At 42.9% G+C, this 21,617-nt stretch overlaps 2 protein-coding genes across 2 annotated transcripts in view; both read right to left on the reverse strand.

The window, feature by feature from the left end:
- ANAPC4 (anaphase promoting complex subunit 4) overlaps positions 1 to 13,977 on the reverse strand; it is a 36,431-nt gene extending 22,454 nt beyond the window's left edge. The window contains exons 1-11 of the mRNA XM_018566150.1: positions 13,933 to 13,977; positions 11,104 to 11,251; positions 10,481 to 10,586; positions 10,255 to 10,387; positions 7,792 to 7,863; positions 7,238 to 7,264; positions 6,767 to 6,811; positions 5,242 to 5,326; positions 3,085 to 3,189; positions 2,914 to 2,997; positions 1,413 to 1,499 (exon numbers count right to left, since the gene is read on the reverse strand). Coding sequence (XP_018421652.1) covers positions 1,413 to 1,499; positions 2,914 to 2,997; positions 3,085 to 3,189; positions 5,242 to 5,326; positions 6,767 to 6,811; positions 7,238 to 7,264; positions 7,792 to 7,863; positions 10,255 to 10,387; positions 10,481 to 10,586; positions 11,104 to 11,211 — 852 coding nt within the window. The 5' untranslated portion in view covers positions 11,212 to 11,251; positions 13,933 to 13,977. The remainder of the gene's footprint in view (positions 1 to 1,412; positions 1,500 to 2,913; positions 2,998 to 3,084; positions 3,190 to 5,241; positions 5,327 to 6,766; positions 6,812 to 7,237; positions 7,265 to 7,791; positions 7,864 to 10,254; positions 10,388 to 10,480; positions 10,587 to 11,103; positions 11,252 to 13,932) is intronic.
- A 4,953-nt stretch (positions 13,978 to 18,930) lies between these two features.
- Positions 18,931 to 21,617, reverse strand: part of LOC108794999 (histidine-rich glycoprotein-like) — a 5,620-nt gene continuing 2,933 nt past the window's right edge. Inside the window, exon 3 of the mRNA XM_018566162.1 lies at positions 18,931 to 19,409. Coding sequence (XP_018421664.1) covers positions 18,990 to 19,409 — 420 coding nt within the window. The 3' untranslated portion in view covers positions 18,931 to 18,989. The remainder of the gene's footprint in view (positions 19,410 to 21,617) is intronic.

The raw sequence follows: 21,617 nt of genomic DNA on the forward strand, positions 1-21,617 counted from the left end.
CACTGGATAAAAAAGTATTACTTGTTTAGCTACTGAGGAGCTTTTTTGTTTTCTAAAATAAAGTAGGGTAAATGTTTACTCTTTGCAATCTTAATAGACCTGCAGGAGGATTAATAACAGATAAGAGAGGGAAACAAAATGTGCAAGAAAGGAGAAATGACTCCTCATTCATCAAACAATGAGATCTGTGCATACAGCTATTATATACAGGATGGGACAATCATGAATGAGATCCCCAATCTATTGGTTTCACAACCAGTGAGAAAAAGAAGATCCAATATAGTACTGCATGTGCACATTAGTGGGCTGTTCTTCCCGCCTAGAATATGGAGTCACAGAATCTTATGCACAATGAAGGAGTGTTAAGCGAGAGATAGAAACATGTATATACAGCAGGGCTCAAAAATTCCACTCGCCTGCTCGCAGTTTGCGAGTAAAAATAAGGTGAGGGCGAGTGGAAATTTGGGTCTCCAAGCACCTTACAACCATCGCACAACTTTAGTTATGCGATGGTTGTAAGGTCATTAAAATATCGTACGATCTGTATATCTTGGACAGGCATATCGTACTTGTGATCATCGCAAGCCCTCCCCGCTGAAGGGAAGGCTTTCCGATGGTCGCAATGCTGAGTGGGCAGTGTGCGCTTGCGCACACCAGCCCATGCGGCATTCGTCTTCCGACCACGCCACTAACCTGCAGGTTTTCCAGCGTGCTTGGAAGACGAAAGTCGTACGACCTTACAGTAGAAGCGGTCACATGCTGCCCATACACCTGCCGATTATCGCACAATCGCAGGATCACCCGCAATTATCGTACGATAATCGGCAGGTGTATGGACACCTTTAGTGTATGTGTATATTAGGCCCCATTCACACCTACAGTATATTTCAGGTGTGATTAGAGATTCCTGTGTCAGGAACTTGCGTTTTCCTGCAGCTGGAATCCCTAATCTGCCGTTTACAAGCGGCAACTACCATAAGATAAGAATTATCATAATATTATTTAAGAGGGTGTGTTTAGGGGCGGAGTTAAGGCCGGGGCAGGGTAAGGGTTAGGTGGGGCAACTTGTGGCTAGTGACTGTTAAGGCCTGGCTGGTAGCTCAGGACTTGAAATTTTGAGCCCTGATATACAGTATGGCTTTGTTAAAGAGAACATGTGGCAGCAGTGAGGGAGGACAAGGAACTGTATATATGGTTGTTGTGTGCTCTGGGGAAGGTGAGAATAGTAAGTATGTAAGCCCTCAGGGCCAGGGCACTCCTTACCATCTTGTCTTGAATTGTATTGTAACTGTAATGTAAGTAAGGGGGAACAGAACTATACATATGGCTGCTGTGAAAGGTGAGAATTACATATGTAATAAAACAACACAAACAGCAATAATAATATAAAATAAAACACAAATAAGACGTACTTGAACAAACTTTGTCAGTCGAGAATCCATCTGCATCAAAATTTCTTCCCAGGCTTCACACATACAAGTCAGAGACAACTTTAAATACTAGAAATAAAATAAAATGAAAACATAGAGCAGCTCAGGTATGACTATTACTTTAAGGCAATCAACATGAATACTTTGAAGCACAAAGCCTTTAACCTCTTGCCGTCCGCCCGTAGTAAAAAAACAGACGGACGGCACTGCAGCATCTGCGGGTTGCCGTCTCCAAAATAAACAGGCAGATGCCTCATCAAGAATGACTGCCAGAGCTCAGTGAAGAAGAAGCTTTGGTGGCTGGTTTAGCAGCCAGGCAGAACAGAGTACCAGGTGAGTATATCTTCATTATTTTCTTCCCTAGACCAAAACGAGCACTTGACCTTTGCAGTGTTGGGGTAGCCCCAGTGGAAGGGTTCATTTGAATAAATCCTTCTTTTAGGAGTATGTAAACCCTAATAATGCACTTCCCATATTTGGTCTGTTGAATATACTATTGAAGCTATGTGCAGACTTTGCCATTTTAGCCATTCGGGGCAAAGTCACAGTGCCTTTCACGCAGAAGACACTGCAAGGGTTAATTCCATCTATGCTAAACTGTGTGGGTGGAGGAATCTCGTCCTGGGCCAACCTTCAGTATCTTGAAAGTCGGCCCCGCTGGCTGTAAAATACCTCAACAATCTGATTGGATGCCGGCATTGTTCAAGTACTTTGAGAGCCCATTTTAAGCTAAAAAAAAAAAAAACAAACCAACAACAAAAAGGTCTGGAACGCAGCTAAAAAACTGCAGTAGAACTGCAAAAACGCGATGCATTTCATTCCAGATCTGGTATGGGAAATGGTGTGACCCCAGCTTTAAATAACAAAACAAATCAGAACATGGCAAGCATGGATTCAGTGTTCAAACTTCATTACCCTTCTGGTAAAGAAATACTTTTTGTATTGAGTAGGGATGCACCGATACTAATATCGATATCGGTGCCGATACCAAGTATTTGGGCGAAGCATTCCGATTCGACGGGAAGCTGGCTTCATGCTCCCTCGTCATGAGAGGGAGCATGGAGCCGGCCTCCCGGCCAAATCAAAAAGCAGGGCGTCGCGTCATTACACGGCTCCCGGCTTCCTGATTGGCCGGCCAGGTGGCTCCGGCTGGGTACCGGAGGGAGGCCCCGGGGGTGACAGACTGGACATACCAAGGTAAGAGGGGACAGACTTTCTTGTTAATCGGGAAGTGAGTCTTTACACGCCGCCCGGCTTCCCGGCTAATCAGGAAGCCAGGTGGCGAGTCAATACAAGCCACCTGGCTTCCTGAATGGGACTTCCGTTACTCGGTAATTGGTATTGGCGAGTACCGGAAAAAAATTATCGGTACTCGGTACCAAAATACCGTTATCGGTGCATCCCTAGTATTGAAGACAGGCACACTTTTTGCCACTTAAAGGCCAATTCATGTTCAGTTAGTTTCCCCTTTAGAGTGAATTACCTGACGAAGAGTTGAAATGTGTGTAAACTTTCGTGCCATTTGAGTAACCTCAGGTAAATAGGTGGAAAGCAAGCTAGTATCCAGCTGCAAAATAAACAGAGGGGTTAAAAAACGAAATCTCACATTTAAGAACTCCATCTATGCTTTTCTTGGCATTGCTCACCAGCTCACCTGGAAATATGTGATCTCAGGAGTAGTGTTTGTTGAAAGCTCAGTAACAACAGCAAGGGATTTTAAGTCACTTGACAAGCACAAGCCGAGGCAAGAGCCGAACACCTGATGTCAAAGACATGTAGAGAGATGTATTTAGTGCAATGGCGGACAACACAGTCACTAGTTCTAAGGAACAACTACAATCCACAAAGCAGATCTCTCAATCACACGTCTCCATATTTGGTAGATGTGTCTTTCATTGAAATCAATGTGCATCACCTCACATTGCAATGCAATCTGCATCACAAGCCAATATGCAATGTAAATGTACTTGCGTCAATGCGCTTTTTTTATGCATTTCATGTCATTGAAAATGCGGCTACCAAAAATCAAACAGCATGAATGGGTCCCAATAGGTATTTCCATATACACAGGTAGAGAGTTATCTAAATTCTACCTAGTTTTACTATGATCTTCATGTCAATGGATGCCACTGAAGTTCACCAGGTAAGTGAAGTGTGACAGGTATTATATAATAATTATAATTTTCTTATTAAGGAACTCCAAGCAGAATAAAACTTTTCCTTTCTAGTGGGGCTACCCCCACACTGAATGGGATAACTGCTTGTTTTGGTCTGGGGTCTAAAATAACAAAGATATACTCACCTGAAACCTCAGCCCAACTGGCTGCTAGACCAGATCCTGAAGCCTCTCTCTTCCCCTTCGATCCAGCCGTCTAAGAACCTGCCCAATTGGACGTGAGGACGTCAAGGAACATTCCACTGGCAGAGCAAAGTGGGATAGAGGCTGCAGAGACCGGTCTAGCAGCCAGGTGGGAACAAGGTTCGGGTGAGTACAGTAATACCTCAGTTCACGAACGCTCCTGTTCACGAACAATTCGGTTCGCGAACAGGAGGTTCGCCAAAACTTTCCTTCCGTTCGCGTCTCCAAATCGGGTGACGAACACGACGGCGGCCATCTTCCCCGCTCTAACACGTGGTCGTGGCTTCCTCTAGTCGAGATAGTGGTCGCAGACATACCTGTGCACACTTGCTGTGAAGCTTTTTTGTGCGCTTTTTAGCACATACTGTACAGTATTATTCAATCCAGCATGGCTCCAAAGAAAGTGCAGAGCAAGCATGGTGGTAAAAAAAAGTGCAAAGCGGTAATGAAGGTGACAAAGAAAAACATTTTTTTACATATGGTTCAGAACGGATCAACCTTATAGGAAAATTTGATTCTGTTCGCGACCAAAATCGGTTCACAACCACGTTCGTAGGGGTCAAAACGGATTAACCTTATTTACATTGAACCTTATGGGGAAATTTGATTTGGTTCGCGACCAGAATCGTGGAACGAATTAAGTTTGTGAACCGAGGTACCACTGTATATCTTTGTAGCTGCAATGCTGCAACATAGAAGGAAACAGGCTTCAGAGACCAGAGAAGCAGGCAGCCAGCACCCAGACCAAAACAAGCACTTAACCCTTGCAGTGCAGGGGTAGCCCCACTGCAAGAGTTAAGTTTTATTCTGCCCAGAGCTCTTCAAAACTAAAAGCAGCACAAAAGAAATACAATTTATATAGCTGCATATTTAGCAGTTGGTCAACAAAAATGTTCTGCTTTCGCATTGTTGCCAAATATAGAGCAGTCACAGACTGAGGACTCTGTGACTCTGAATAATACATTACATAACTGCATATCCTGACTGTATGATGCCCCATACATTACGGAGAGGGTTAACAATATGCCAAACTGGATTTTTTTAGGACTATAGTTATTTCCACCTAAGATTAGGCCAATGCCAGGGGTGTATGCTTGTAACCCCACCAATCATTACAATAAACCCGGCTACTTAAGTGACCAAAGTCACACATTTACATGATCTTTAAAACTATTAAATGTTCTATTATTCAAACATCTAATAAAAATGCAAACACTTTCATATCGCATTACTAAAATAACTAAATTAGGTGTAAACTATAAACAAAAAGTGAGAGGGTGGCTTGCTTTATTGTGATATATTATAACCTCCAATATCAATGAATAGCGGACTAAAATATATCCCTGGCTTCCAGGACAGCCATCAGCTGGTTTGCTTTATTTAGCCAAAATGATAACAGAGTCATAAAAGACAGACATAAAAAAATATAATAAACTGCATAAAATACATTACCTCTGTAATCGTAGCAATCTTGTACATTCCATAGGCATAGATTTCAATTTGCCCAGAGTCCCCTCCAAGGACTAAAGCGTTGAGCCTTGTATAAAATGTGCATTAAAGTCATCTTAATTGAGTTATTCCAACAAAGAAAAAAAAATAACATTCCCCACTTGCTAGATACCCCTATACCACAATGTGATTTTACAATAGATGCTGATGTTTCCTTTTATGCCACAAAAGCTGTAACCGCTAATGAATAAACTTTAAATACAATATTTGATGATCCATTTACATTTCCAAACTATGACTGTATTACTGTCATCATTGTTAGTTTATTCCTGTCACAAAGGAAGTAACAGCAAAAACAGAAATCACACTATGGACAAGTACAGTATATATTGAATACAATTGTTACATGTAGTAACTAGTTAGAGAGCAATATGCTTCTTGCAATAGAAACCATTTTAATATACTTTAAAATCCTGGTAGCATAACTGCCTGGACTATATAACCTGCCCATAACCACCTGAACAGCAGAGCTCTATTGCAGGCTGGAGGCAGGAAGCGACACAGGAAGCAGGAGATCTGCACAATAATATAGTGGTGTCACCATTTTTGCTAGGCAGAGTGGCAGGAGTAATTTGTCAGGTAAAACAGCTCCCTTATATGCATTTCAAATATATAATTAGTGTCTTCAATTTTAAAAGAATGCTTTCATTATTGCTTAGCCAGATTCAGCAAAATAAAGTACAGCGGTACCTCGGTTCACAAACGCCTCTGTTTACGAACAATTCGGTTCGCGACCAGGAAGCTCGTCAAAACTTTGCTTCTGTTCGCAAACTCTGCCTCGGGTGACGAACACGACCACCTTCCCGCTCTGACACATGGTCGTGGCTTGCTGTACTCGGGATTGCGGTCGCAGGCAGGGCGGCAGACACTTACTGTGAAGCTTTTTTGTGTGCTTTGTAGCACAGTACGCTACAATATTACTGTATTCAATCCAGCATGGCTCTCAAGAAAGTGCAGAGCAAGCATGGTGGGAACAAGCATGGTGGGAAAAAGAAAGCGCAAAGAGGTGACAAGATCGTGCAGAGCGTTAATGAAGGTAACAAGAATGTGCAGAGCGTTAATGACTGTGAACAGAATGTGCAGAGCGTTAATGAAGGTGAAAATAATGTGCAGAGCGTTATTGAAGGTGACAAGAATGTACAGAGCAAGAATGGTGGTAAAAAGAAACTTGTGGTTACATTTTTTATTTTATTTTTTCATGTGGTTCAGAACGGATTAACCTGATTTACATTGAACCCTATGGGAAAATGTGATTTGGTTCACAACCAATTCGGTTCGCGTCCAAAATCGTGAAACCAATTAAGTCCGTGAACCGAGGTACCACTGTACAGTATTAATAAAATGTAAAAAAAGAGTAAAATCTTATTTTTAGAAGTCTTGACATACATGGCATAATACACACACACACACACACACACACACACACTATATTATTATTATTATTATTATTATATATAAAAACACTTACTTAACATCTCCCAAAAGCTTCAGTATTTCATCAGATTTTTCTTCACTAGAATATAGAACATTGCTTAATCTAGTGTTATTATATTAAATAAATATACACACACAGTACATAAAGTGATCTAGTGTCATGCATAAATATTTTTCAAAGGCTACATTTCACTGGCAATGGAGTGTCTGCTTCCTGTCCTCCATAATAAGAATGTGCACAAATAGTCAGTGCTAGCAAGCAATTATTTGATAACTGGATTGTGACCCCACACCTGACCCCACCTAAGGTCTATAGCAAGCTTTGTGCATTAGAGCTTCTTTTGTTGTATGGAAACTGTGATGCCAGTTTATGGTTATATGCAAGATCATACAAGAATTATTGTGTAAATACCTATCTATGTAGCAGATAAAAATAGGTATATCATATACCATGATAATATCTATTAAAATGCTTACATCATTTGAAACTAGAAAAAAGACTTACCTAAAGATCTTTGCAGTGGCATTGAAACTAGAAGACAAAAAATAAGAATCATAAATACATAATACAAAGGGTCCAACTCTAACCATAATATTTTTGTCCAAGAGGAAAAGTTAAAGTAGTGGAAGCCTTTCTTTTTTACTTGTTATGCAATCAGGCTGCAAAACACGTAAGGAATATGGCATCATGTTTGTTTTTTTACTAATGTGTGTGTGATTAAGTGTAGTAAGTAGACGTCGGCAAACTGGAGAGCAGGATCAGTGCACTTACACAAAGCGCAGCAGTCCAGATCTCTATCAGTCCAAGACACCCCTCCACAGTACTCTAATCAGTGCGTCTCCAGTGCTTTGACATGCCCCTCTACAGTACAATCAACAATGATGATATTTCACAAGCAGTGTTGTTGATTGGAGCACTGTGCAAAAAGTGTGTCGGACTGTTGTGCTTTGTGTGGTGCAAACCACAACCAACCAAAACGTAAAAAAATAAAATAAAAAATACGTTTATACATTTGTAAATAAAACTCTATTACATTTCCACTGAAAAAAATGGCTTACTTCTTTGGCAGTGCTGGTAACTTCGGTAGAATGTTAGATTCATTTTCTGCCTTATAAAACGTTGTCAAGACACTACAGTAGAAAGGAAGACAGAATAGCAAGCACTTAATGTATAACCAACTAAAAGAAAGGAAATACGTTTTAAGTAAATAACATTTATAACTTGTACTAATGAAATGAATAGACTGTAGATTCTTGCAATCCAAAAGAACAACATAACACATATCAGGGACCAGCAATAGACTCCATTTTGTTATTTTGTCAGACTGACATAAGGACTTGTATACAAATGGACCTGCGTTATGGGGATAGTGATACACCCAGCTGCTGTGTTCAATTTGTACGAAATAAACACAAATTAGTTTTGTCTACGATGTACTTTTCTCAGAAACCACTACACTCAAATGTGGCCTATAATAAGGTGATAAATATCTGCAAGAAAATAAAATACACCCGCTCGTCTAAAGCGGGTGTACGTTGAGATCACTAAACCCCAGTCTGTACATAGATGGAGCACACTGGTGCAGTGTTTTTTATGCAATTTGTTTCTTGACTCTTGTGAGTATTTTTAAACTTTAATAAAGTTTTTTTATAAGACATAATGCACTATGAATGTCCCTATTTATTCCCTTTGAGCTATTTTTGGTTGCTTTCTGGACCTCCTTTATGAGGAGACCTGAAGTGGAGAAGTCGTGGGCCTTTTTATCTGTATAGAGCCGGAGAAGGTGGTGCTGCCAAACGTCTCTCAAAGGGATTGTTGAGAGGCAGACCAACAATTGCATATACCCTAAGCGCGTTTACAAAGGCTATCTGATGAGTGCGGACCTTTTCTGTTCAATACACGTGGAGCACTGAGACGCACGGAACATTATAAATCTTCACCTATGGATATATTGACTTTTTGATTATCACTTTTCACAGTTTTTTAAGGACATATACTATGTTACTTTATACTTTGTTGTTTTATTCACATGCAACTTGTGTACATGACGGGTTTATACCTTTGTTGAGATTTTATTTTCTTGCAGATATTTATCACCTTATTATATTCCACATTTGAGTGTAGTGGTTTCTGAGAAAAGTACATCCTAGACAAAACTTGTCAGATTTGAGTCACATTTTATAGCGATCATTCACTTGAGTACAGTGTAATTTGGATTCCATTGACATAAGGGCCTGTCTAAATTGTTTTTATGACTTTCTACATCTCAACAGTAGTGTCATCTGTCCAAGCGTGATCACAATCTTACAACAGAAACCTGTGCTACATGTTGAGGAAACTGTTAGAGTGTATGTATGTATTTTTTTTTTTAATTTGATTTTGTCTAGAATAGGGAAAGAACAGAACCCGTCAATTTTTTTTTTGCCGTCTGTGTCCCCGATAGGTCTATTTGGCCTGATGACCACCATCATCTAGACAAAAAAAATAAAAAAATCATAGGATCCAAAATTTAATGAGCTGTCACCAGAACCACATTCTAATCTAGGCCAAGATCACATCATGTCCGGATACCAGGAGCATTAGGTTTATTTTATGTGATCATAGACTACATAGATTCCATTGTATTTGGAGAGACCCTGAACTTTGAGATTTGCAGTGAGAAAAGACAATCAGCAAATTGCAACCATTACAGATGCCCTTGTGCATATATGATAAAGCTGATTTACAGATGCTTACATTTAAAAAAAAGAAAAAAAATGTATACACAGTGAGAACATCACCAGGAGTAGAGAGTGATCTCTGTGTAAGCTCCAAACCATGACACGGAGCTTACATAGTGCTGACGACTCCATATCCCCATGACAGCACAGGGTCAATAACTGGGCACCAGCCATGCCAAGTGGCAGGGAGGGTGGTGAGTCACATGCTTTCCCAAGCCAGATATGTATTTGCTCCTGGTAGCCAAACAGAGCTGCAGGTGAGCAATGGGAAGCTATATGTTGCAGATGGATCCACTATTAAAGTCAACCTGTTTTTGTATGGGCAATGCACCAAAGCACAGATTCCCTTTAACAGCAAAAACTAAATTATTTTTGAATAGCTAATGCAAGTTACTGCATTTTGTTAACAGCTTTAAACCATTTACTACCCCTGCCATAACCATTCCAGCTGGGCAAAGGATGAATATAAGGTCACAGACACAGTAGCAGCCATGAACCCATTTTAAAATGAATTCCCTGGCTTATTATTATTTAGCAGAAGTGATTTGGTGGCTGTATAGTTGCTTGTATCTCCCCATCCCCACATGCACACACACACACACACACACACACACACAGTTAGCACCCATGTACATACTGTATGTCAGTTATGCGACACCCATTAGGTATACCTCCACACACCAGGAGGTAAAGATATAGTTTGGGCCATCATTTAGTTTTAACTTTAACATATATCACATTGTTCTCAATAAGATATCTGCGTATCCACGGACAAACTAACCCCAACCTTTAGGCACTTGCCTACTTTCCTCTGTTACTTCCATCCAGTGCATGCAGGATACTGTTGTTTCTACAGAAAAGGAATGTAGACTCTCAGGCTTTTCCACATCACAGAGTACCACACGTCTGGTATCAGCCAGGCCAAAAGCCAAAACTAGAAGTGTAAACCAAAATTACTATGTTAAGACACTTTCATAACAAAAACCAAAATGGTCGGAGTATATAAAACATAACCGATCCACTTTACTTTTGCCATCAGGTCTCCATGCCAGGCATGACACCTCTTTCCCTGTATTCTCATTTGGGGGTAAATTCCACACCCTCTGAATATTTGCCAGGCGATGGAGCAACACCTAAAAGGAAAATATATGAACATAATTATTTTATATACAGATTATTTATCACAACCAATTTAAAGCAATACTGTCATTCTACAAAAATCCAAAAAGCAGTTCCCTGCAAAGAATATGTAGAATACTTACCTATCCAGAGGTCTGTGTCTCCTATCTGCACTCTGTTGATGCACTACAGCTTGCATCAGTAACTTCAGCAGTCACAAATTTTGGTCATGTTGGATAACTGTCTCCCCCAATGTATGCGGTCATTCCAACGTATGAGCACTATATCACCACTGAGTTGCTGACCCCCACATTACCTTTGGGGCCCAACTGATTTAGGAGCAGACAAACCTAGGCAGTTGATAAAAGTACTAGTTTTAGGATTTATCTTGCAATTTTTTTTATGATAGAATAAAAGTGTGTAAGTTTGCATCTGGCTACACACCCGTAATGGCTCATATAGGCAAGTTGCTGGTATACAAATGACATACTGCTGCATTTAAGTAGGTGGTGATACCAACATATAACCTACCTCTCCAGTTTTGTTAACAAGTGCAATTAGGTCCCTTCTGGGTGACCATGACATAAATATGATCTCATGGGGCAACTGCTTCTCCCCAACCTGACGAAACGACCGCATTGTTGTCTTTGAGGTACCTCATACAGTTAGCCTTTCAAAGCTGTCAGGAAAAGAGAAAGTTTAAACATTAAAACATGTTGTAATTCTCTTATCAACAAAATGAACATCATACATCATGACTAACCATGCGTTTAAAATGAGGAACTGTTGTACATGTATAAACAAGCCTTATACTGAGTGGAAAATAAAGTATGCATAGGACCTTTTTGTTGGTTATGTGTTTAGATGAAGCACTGAGATCTTGAGGAATGCTGAATTAAGTTTTCCTTGCTTAGCAGGACGTTACAAGTATGTATACAGGAATACAGCATAGTAGAGAGGAAAACATATACACAGATAGAACTTCCTGTGTATAATAGATATATAAGCATGCATCTAGAAAACTACCATAGACCAGAATTACACTACAGCGCCATCTAGTGCTCAGAAGACAATATTACAGCTCAGAATGTCAGCAATACAATCAGTGCATATTAGCATATGTTGTTGCATTTCAAACACTTTTCCTATCATTTGATACTTTATACATGGGCATTGCTCCGGAATGACAGAACAATTTCAGGTACATGAGAGGTAGACCTGTGTGTCATGTCCTAGCAACTCACCTAAATAGAATCAATCATAACATACATGTCAAAATGTTAAAGCCCAATTGCAGCTTTTCTATTTTAAATGTCGGGGTGCATACAAAGTGAAGTCTTCAAATGTCTAATAGTGCTCCATCCCTATCCCAATCTCCCCATCCCCAGCAGTACACTGGAGATCAGCAGCAGTCTATGACCAGCGGTCTGGCTGACTGCATAGGGAGTGCAAGTGTTACTGAGTGAGCAGAGTAGTTGTGACTGTGCAGGATGCGTGTCAGAACACTGGAGATAGACCACTGCTTCCAAACATAGCAGCAGTCCTGACCTCCAGTGTGCTGCTGGGACATGACATAGAGTTGTCCTCGTTATGTTACTGCCAACTCCATGTCTATCTTTAATTATTGTTGTATGCTTGGCCCTTTCCAGCCAAAACATGAGCCCCTCCCACTCCCTCTAAACCAGCAGCGCAGATGTGCCCGAGACGGTTGGTCCCCTACCGTCCCCTCGTGCTGCCGTCACTACTATTCTGGATCCTGAGAGGACCCCACCTCTGGATAGCCAAAAGGAAGTGTCCACAACACCCAGACAGTAACATGGGCACCCAAAGAAGGGCCCCGCCATAAGTAAACGAAGGGAGAGGAGACTGGGTACAGGAGGATCATGTGACTGCGGCTTAAGTGAGGGCTCGTTTCCACCAGCCCGTGCGCTCATCGCAATGTCCCATGCTCAGAATGCCAGGGATCGCATACACAAAGTCTCCTTGTGTTCTGGGGCGGGAGGGTGCGTGGCAGTGCCATTCATTTCAATGGCACTGCAGACACGCCCCCTGCACACAGAGCGATCGGCCGCACAGGACCGCGTGATAATAAAATGCCCTGCGTTCCAGGGCGGTACGATCGCAAAAAATCGCGCATGCACTAGGAGCTCCAGGGATTTAAAAAAACCAACCCTTGCTGTGTGGCTTGTTTTGTCTGAGTGACGCAAAGAAAGCAGTTTTACTCACCTGATCCTTCATCCCGCTGGGGGTCAGCACCCTCATGTCTCATGTAGAGCTGCAGCTAACGATTATTTTCAAAATCGATTAGTTGGACGAAGCAGGTCAATGGACTGTACAAGATGTGATGACGTCAGCAGTCCTAAAGGCTGTGACACACTGCACGACAGCTCGCATAGCTGAGTGTGCCAAGATGAAAAATGTTATCTTCAGCCAATCGGCTCATGCGTCATGTTGCGAACTCCTTCTGGTTGTTACGCGCAAGCCGATTGGCTGAAGGAAGATCCAGTCTTTCCTTTGACTGCACTACTCTCACACACTGCATGCATGACAGCTTTGCTTCGCTCTACACGGCTTCACATGCAGTGTGTCACGAGCTTTAGACTGCTGATGCCCAGGAGAGAAGAAGCCGTGGGGACCGGTCTAGCAGTCCAGCAGGACCGAGGATCAGGTGTGTATATCTTCTTTATTGCAGACCATACACGCTTGATTCCCCCATCCCCACGTTGCATGCAACAAGCGTCTGCATTTTATTGCGTTGGAGGGCTTATTCAGGTCAATGGCAATGCATCCAACGTGCATTTTGAAGCATTGGCAACACGTAGTAACACGCCTTGATCAGTGGTTGTTAACCCTTTCCACTTCAAAGCCTACATTTAACAATGCATTGGAAACGCACGTCAAAACAGATGTCAACATACAAAGAGAAGCACACTGACACGTTAGCGCACCTGGCTAATCCTACACAAAACACTCAATACAAGGCGCCCCATTAATTTCTATGGTCCCTGTGCACACCCGAGCGTGCTATCGCACAAAGCTTCCCATTGAAATCTATTGAACCAAAACTTAGCACGTTCTTTTACCAGCGACAGGTGCGTTTTTCTGCTTGTGACTAAACGCACATGTGTGAACCGGGCCATAGAAATATTGTATTGAGTGCTCTGTCCTACTCAGCTTTGAGCGACAAAAGGTGCGACTGGGAATACACATGGTCTGACAGAACGGAATTCTACAGATACATCAACCAGCACTGGGTGTAAGTTACATAGAGAACCTCACAGAACAGGAGAAGCTGCAATGACAGGAAGCAGACACTCAGCATCCTACAATGTCACAATGAAGGAAACATTCACAGGGTACCGTAAACTGCGCCCGACACATAAACCACGACCACCGGCAAGACAAATACCGCACGACACCGGTGGGACTTTAGATAGAACACCCGGCGCCCTACAGGACCTTCCGTGACGTCACCGTCACATGACCAGCTGTATAAGGGGGCGGGTGTTGTGACTTGGGCTGGCTGTTGGGGAGTTAGTTCTGTTGTCTCCAATGATGCAGTGTGTGACTATAAGATGCCGTCACGTGATAAGGGTCTCTAATCAGCTTTTCTCATCTATGTGATGATTATTTCATTGGACTTTCTGTGACTATTTCACTATTCTCGTTGTAGGTTGTACAAGGTGGATTTGAGACTATTAAGAACTGACATTGCGCTAAAGTCACGATTTCCATGAGGGGAGATTTATCAAAAATGGAGCAGACAAAATCTAGAGCAGTTGCCGGGGGCAACCCATCAGCTTCCGTCTTCAGTTAAGATTTGAAAGAGAAACTGATTGGTTGCCCCAAATGCACCTTCCAGTAGGCGTGTATTGCAGTAGAGTGCCGTGCGGTGAAAAAAATAGTTCTACATGGCATCCCTAAACGCATTGAGGCACGTCGGGATACCATGAAGAATGAATGGCAATGCAGGGCGCCTAGTGTAAAGTGCATTATGCTGTGCAATGGCATGTGCTGAATGCACAGAAACCAGGACTTTAGTGTGAATCAGTCCTTTAGGTCTGGGCATAATAGGCTCTGTCAGGTGGGGGCGACACAGGACAGGAGCATGACTCTTAAGCCCCGTTCACATTGAGCGATTTATTGCGCGGTAATTCCCGCGATATCGCTGCAAATTACCGCGCGATATCCCGCTCCAATGCATTTCAATGGGGCAAAGGGTCCTGCTGTCGCGGGTCGTGTGTCGCTACAGCAGGACCCTTTTTGGAGCGGATTTAGCCGCGATTCAATGCAAGCTTGAACGCAATATCGCGCGGCAAATCTCGCGATGTCGCGCAATATGCAAATCGCGGGACAAACGCGCGATTTGCATATCGCGCAGTGGGGACGGGGCCTTAGGCCTTGTTCACACCAAGCGCGGAGCAGGTGCAGAGATGTTGCAGACCGGATCAAAACTGCATCCAATGTATTCCAATGGTATTTTTAGCTCCAGTTCACATGGCAGCGTGCAGTTCCAGAGCAGGTAAAAAAAACTGCAGCAGGCCCTTTTTTACCTGCTCTGGATCTGCCAACGCATCAAAACCCTATGCAAATGCCTGGAACGCACTGAAAGCCCATGTTTTTACCAAAAACGGCCCGGAACGCATCAAAAACACGGCACAACCCACTGCATTGTGTGTGCAGAAACCTGAGCAGATCTGCTCTGCTTTTGGTGTGAACAAGGCCTTACCTATTTGAAAGCAGATGTGATGAAAGCAGAACTCCAGCTAAAATGAGAAGCTCTTGAAATTATCAAATAAAAAAGCAAAAACGGTTTGGAGTAAGTCACCTTCAGTCAGCATTTCCCCTGCAGTATTTTTGTTTCCTGTCACTAGGTGTCCTTAGTCTGATGTCAGGAATCATTCAACCCTCTTCCCTGAGCCTAGGTCATCCTGGACCTGCTCCCAGCCTGTGACTGGACAGTGAAAGGAGAAGCAGTGATGAGCTCATCTGTCAGTCTGCTCCTATCAGCATGCCAACATGACTGAATGGCTCCTTGTGCTGCCTCTTTCTCTCACACTCCAGGCCTGTTGTACTGGGACTAAAAGCAGATAGCAGGTCATTAACCCCTTCGTGACTGACGACATACAGTGTACGTCGCCAGCATCGGGGCTGTTAATGATATACTAATGATCACATTGCAGATGCATTCATTTGTCTTTTATATCTGCATTGAGTTCAAGCTTTAAAAGGAGAACTATGGGGTTAGAGCTTTCCCCCATAGTTCTCCTAAGGGTAACGGGAGGACACAAACTAGCGTCCTCCCGTTACCCAAAGCTCAGTATACCGCAAGCTACAGCTTGCGGTATACTGAGACGCCGCAGCCGGAAAGGATCCCGACAATTCTGTCTGGATCCACACAGCTGCGTGAGTGACAGCTGGCGCTGCCTATCTAGAGGCAGAGTCAGCTGTACCCACCCCATTCCCCCAGTCAGCGCTGGAGGATCAGACACCGGTGCATCCCTGCTTTCTTTGCTCCCCGCTGGGCGCTGCTCTGTGCCCCACTGGGGAGGAAAGTGCGATAGCCTGCCGAGCGCTGTGAGCGGCCGGCGTCTCTCCTCCCACACCGCTCAGCCTCCTATCACAGTCCAGCAGAGTGGTGTGGGGATGGAGACAGGCCGTGCTGTCACAGGAGGTAGAGCTCTCCGCTCACTCAGCCTCCTGTGACAGCGTGTCAGGATGGAGAGCAACCGCAAACACTCAGTGATCGCTGAGTGTTAGTACATAATTGAGGACAGAGTATGGTTACTATATCCTCAAGTATGAATGAATGGGAAGTGATCTACATTCCCTCCTGTTCATTCATAGTTGTAGTTATAGTAAAACACACCATGTCCTCTTGTTATCAATGAACATGAACACTCAGAGGATTGCTGTTCATTGATAACTGGGGCTGCAGAAAAAGAGATTGAGGACACAGAGCCCTTAATCTCTTTTTCTATTTTAAAAGGCAAATATCAGGGATCTGTTAAGATCGCTAATATTTCCCCAAAGCCCCTAAAAGTCAAATAAAAATATTTAATTAAAAAAAATGAATAAAAATTAAATATTTACAAAATTAAAATAGAAAACATTTTCCGTTTCGGCCTGACAATTGTTTTTCCATTTCATGCTTTCTCGATTGAGTTACTATAAAAACAAAAAGCCCAAATGAAGCTCATTTCTCACCTCACCTATTTTTTTCCTTCCCCCTACTTTTCAGAAGGGAAATATAGGGAGTTCCTACTACTAACATTCAGATGGAAACTCTAACCCAAACATTTTACTTTCCCTGGGACAGAGTGGGGAAGGGTTAGAGGCCCTGATTTTATGGCTGCACATGTGCTCACTGACACATGTCAAGGAACGGAACAGGAACAGACAGCAATAAAATTTGCCAGAGGTAAACTCTTCCTTCCCTAGCCAAAAATAAAAAAAAAGGAAAAATTTGAGGATTATGAGATAAATGAAGGTGTGTAGACAATGGGACAGATATGTGATATGTAAAGCTGGCCCTACACTTATAGATTATCTGCAGATTTCTCTATGGGCAGATGGAAAAAGTGCAACAGATTCCTCCATCTACGCTAAACTGTGTGCATGGAGGAATCTCACACTGGGCCAAGCTTCAGTATCTTGATATTCGGCAAGATACAGAAGCTTGGCCCAGTGGGAGATTCCTCCATCCACACAGTTTAGCGTAGATGGAGGCGTCTGTTGCACTTTCCCCATCTGACCATAGAAAATCTGCAGATAATCTATAAGTGTACGGCCAGCTTAACGCTAGGTCCAGGTGGGCTGATGCACAGCTAAAGACCTTTCTTCTCTAAGGAGCTGACATTTCCTTAGGGGCACTCATCTATGATTCACTTTTGTTAACTTGTTTTGCTAGTCCTAAAAGCTAATATTTCAGTTCATCTGACACTTTCTGCCCACACAGTCAAAGGCTTTCGCACGGCATTCCACAATCAGCTGATTGAAGGAGCCGGTTTAAAAATGCTCAGCTTAACAGAGCTTGCAGTAAGTCAGCTGCAAGGGCCGTTTAGGTATTCAGACAGTGGCTACTGTCAGAATATAATGCAAACAGTGCGGGATTCATCTATCAACGCTCTGAAGCGTTGGAGGAATCTGTTCAATTTCTTTTTTTATTGTTCAGCCTGTGGGTTTAAAAAATAAATGATAGACACATATGTTCCCAACTTTACTCTTTCTGCCGCATTTTCTTCTGTTAAATTAGAGAAAAATTTGTAATGGAAACAGCAGGGGGCGGGGGAGAAAAGAGTCTAAGCTGGCCATAAACTTCGACATTCAGCCAAATCCTGCTGACTAGGCAGATATTCAAGTTGTGTGTGGCCCTAGCAGCCTTCAACTTTAGTTAAAGGAGCAAAGCCAATAATTGTTGGCCGAACAGTGTCTGCAGCCTATCAGCTCCAGTCACCGTTCAGAAATTCTGAGAGCTGCAGGCGTCAGAAAACAATACCCCGACAGGGAAGCATTTTGGAAGAGAAGAAACACCACAAGTGTATTGCCAGCCAGATTTAAAAAGCCAGCAGATGGTACCCAAAAAAGAAATATTCATTCTGAGTGGGGAAATACTTTTGGTAGCTGAAAATAATGGACTCGTGACTTAAAACAAAAACACACAAAATACACTTTAAACACAACACTGTACAGCCGATTACATTATATTTTCCAAATATGAAATCACTGTAGCGCAACGTACAAATTAATATATTTTGCCATTTCAACATTAAGCCAACGTGCTATTAAAAATGATCAAATGAAAGCTTTAAAAGCATTAAACATCTTCTTTTTTTTTTTTTAAGTTCAAAAATTGGTAAAACATTGCGATAAAACAAGTCACTATTCTAAAAGATTATCAAAAGAAATGATCAACAATATCATATAAAATGATGTAAAATAAGACGAGTAGATCCTTCAACATTATATGGCTCTTTCTACACAGCAGATTGTCCCCAACACATTACAATAACACAACGATGCTGGTGCTGTTAGTGATCACTGGGATTCTTTTCTGCAGGTTGTCCAATAGTGATTTAAATCATAGCCGACACCAATTGGTAAAATACTGTGGGTGCCCTCTCAGAAAGGGACAAGAAAATATTTCACAGGTAGGAATAATGTGAACACTTTCTAATTACAAACAGGAACCAGTTACTTGATACTTGATAAAACTAGCTAAAAACCTCCATAGACTGATTAAAAAAAAGAAAAAAAAAAAAAAGATAGAAATCTAGAAGGTATGTGCTCAAATATATATTCCTGAGCTAAACTTACATTTCAATATCCCCCATAATACAGCAGAACTAGTCTGAGTATATAATAATACGATCTCCAAACCAATACATTAAAGGGAACATTGAGATACATAGGACAGGTTAATGGTGAGGTGGACCCCATCTTGGTTCTTTCCTTGGATTTGGACTTAATCTCTCCTGCCTCCGGCTTCGATAATGATGTTCATCCTGAGCATGACTCCGATGATGTTGTTCCTCCTGAGCATGACCTCGATGATGGTGTTCCTCCTGAGCATGGCCTCGATGATGGTGTTCCTCCTGACCCACTCTGCTATACACATCTCTGTTGTAGTATTGTTCGTTTTTATAAGGGTGAGAGGCAATGTTTCTTGAGTTTCTGTGTTCAGGGGGAGACTCATATCGACGTGGAGTAGGATGGTTGCTGCTTGGGCTGTACCAGCTATTGGTCGGAGTATAACTGGATGATGGTGGACTAGGCTGCTGGCCCATTGGGTGTGCTCTGGATCCATGAGGAGACTCCTGCTTATAAAAGTTATTAATCTTAAAATAAAAAAAAAGGGGGAGGATACATTAGAACCAATTGGTACTAAACCAACAATCAGAAAAATACAGCATTATTCTGTGACATTGTAATCATTAAAAACTCAGCATACTTAAAAGGTGCAGTGCTTAGTGTAGGCATGAGGCGAGAGATGGACCTACAGGAGAGGTGGGAGGTAGTCAAGGCGCATTGGTGGGAGGAAGGGTGAATGTGCAGTGGTAAGAGAGGGGTGGGGAAAGCAGGAATGGGTTATTGTATTGAGGTGCTTGGACAAACAACTGAGTGAGGGAAGTGGGAAGCATGCACAGGTGCAGTTGTCAAAAGGGGAATTCAGACAGTGGTGACAGAAAGGGAAATAGGCATGACAGTGAAATAGAGGCTGTGCTGGTGTGTTGAGGGCAGAGGAATAGGATGGATCATGTTATTCAGATTGTGGTGGAATTGCTGTGGTTGTCAAGGTAGTGGAAAAAGTGGGTGGACAGTGTGCAGGAGGTGGCGTGTGCATGCAAGCATGGGAGTTGGGGGGTACAGGTACATTGGTGAAGGCTGTGCTGTGGCAGCAGGTAGACAGGTAGGGTGGGAGTTGTGCACAGGCACAGCAGCAGTAGGGCATCCCGCAGGTGAATTGCAGGGGTACGTGCGCTAAGCAACAGCTACAGAGATTTTGCAAGCCAGCCTGGATGCTGCTAGGAGTGCTCCCTCCACATACAGAACCTACTATTTCCCAGCTTACACTGCTGGAGATTCTGACTGAAGGCCTGCCTAAAAACCTGAGCGCTTACTACACTGTGTAACCTGCCAGGGATCAGGCAGCAGACTTAGGAGACAAGGGCAGCAGCATAGAAGCTGTTGACAGTCCATCATATCTTCAGGCTGTAACTCCAGCAATATGAGCAGGAAATGGGGAGGTTTCTATGCGTGTGCGGGGAGGGCACCCTCTGAATCATACAGGCTGCCTGGCAGCTATATCACCAAGTGGAGAGATTTGTGTGTGGGGAGGGAGCATATCAACTGGAGGCACATCCCTAAATCTGCATCATGAGTGCAAAATTCCTATCACTTGACATCCAGGACATGAAGTAATGGGTGCCTAGAAGGTGTTTTTCTTCTACTTGCAAGCAGCAGGGCTAAATGTACAACAGGAAAGTCATTTTATTCTGTACAGCCGCCCAGATAAGTTGTAAGCAGTCTGCCTGTTCTCGCACCCCCTCCTCCTGCCATGGTCCATGCCCCCTGCAGGCCCCTCCACCCTCTCCATAGTTTTTGGGGTCCCCAGCACACTACTTGAAGATGGAGAGCAGGGAGCAGGACGGAGAATGTTCAATCTCCAAGCCGTTCTGGGAGCAGTGAGACAGGAGTGCTGTACTCGCAGCCTTCCTGTCTCAGTTGTCACAGGTGATCCAGCACAATGGTGTGCACAAACACCAGAATTGGAGAGCAGGTTCCTTAAAGAGAACCTGTCACCTCTGAATGACATCAGATATGAGCTTGTTAACTTTATTGCTATCGCACAGGGGAAAAAAATTAAAAGAAGTAAACATATAAAACCAAGCCTGCTGCCCCCACCATCTGCATGCAAATAAACACATGCATAGGACATTGTGAATGCTGCACCATTCCACTGTGTCCACCACATTGTGGTAGCCGGGGAGCAGCGCCCTCTAACACACACAATGTGCATTAAAGGGTAAGTTCACTTTTTTGGGGAAAATGGAATTACACACTGCAATGAAAAAACGGATTTACTCTCCCTGCCGCCCCAAGGCCAGGTCCTGTGATGCGCTCCCCCCGCGAACCCCCCCCCCCCCCCCCCCCTGCTATACTAACCTTCCGGCAAACTGTCCTCCCCCTCCTCCGGTATGGGTGTGCTATCTGTACCCCATACAGTCGCCTAGAGCAGCCTTGCATCATGGATTTTGAATTTCGCACACAAAATGCGAGCACTTGTTGATCAGAGCAAGACCAATGAGAAGCACAGTTAAATACAGTTTTGGTAATATTAATACTTGTGGTAAAAAAAATGTTTGTATCACAAGTAGATTGGGCCCCTGCTTTAGTCAGAATGCACAGAATTCTATTACATTCTAATTGGCCAATAAAGCTGAAGATGTGGAAGTGGAAGGGAAAGGAGGAGTAGAACTTGATACTGGTGACAGAATACCTCACTGCCAAAAAAAACAACAACAAAAAAAAAAACAAAAAAAAAA

Source organism: Nanorana parkeri, unplaced genomic scaffold (assembly GCF_000935625.1).
Source record: "Nanorana parkeri isolate BGI_ZX_2015 unplaced genomic scaffold, ASM93562v1 scaffold922, whole genome shotgun sequence".
Lineage (NCBI taxonomy): Eukaryota > Metazoa > Chordata > Amphibia > Anura > Dicroglossidae > Nanorana > Nanorana parkeri.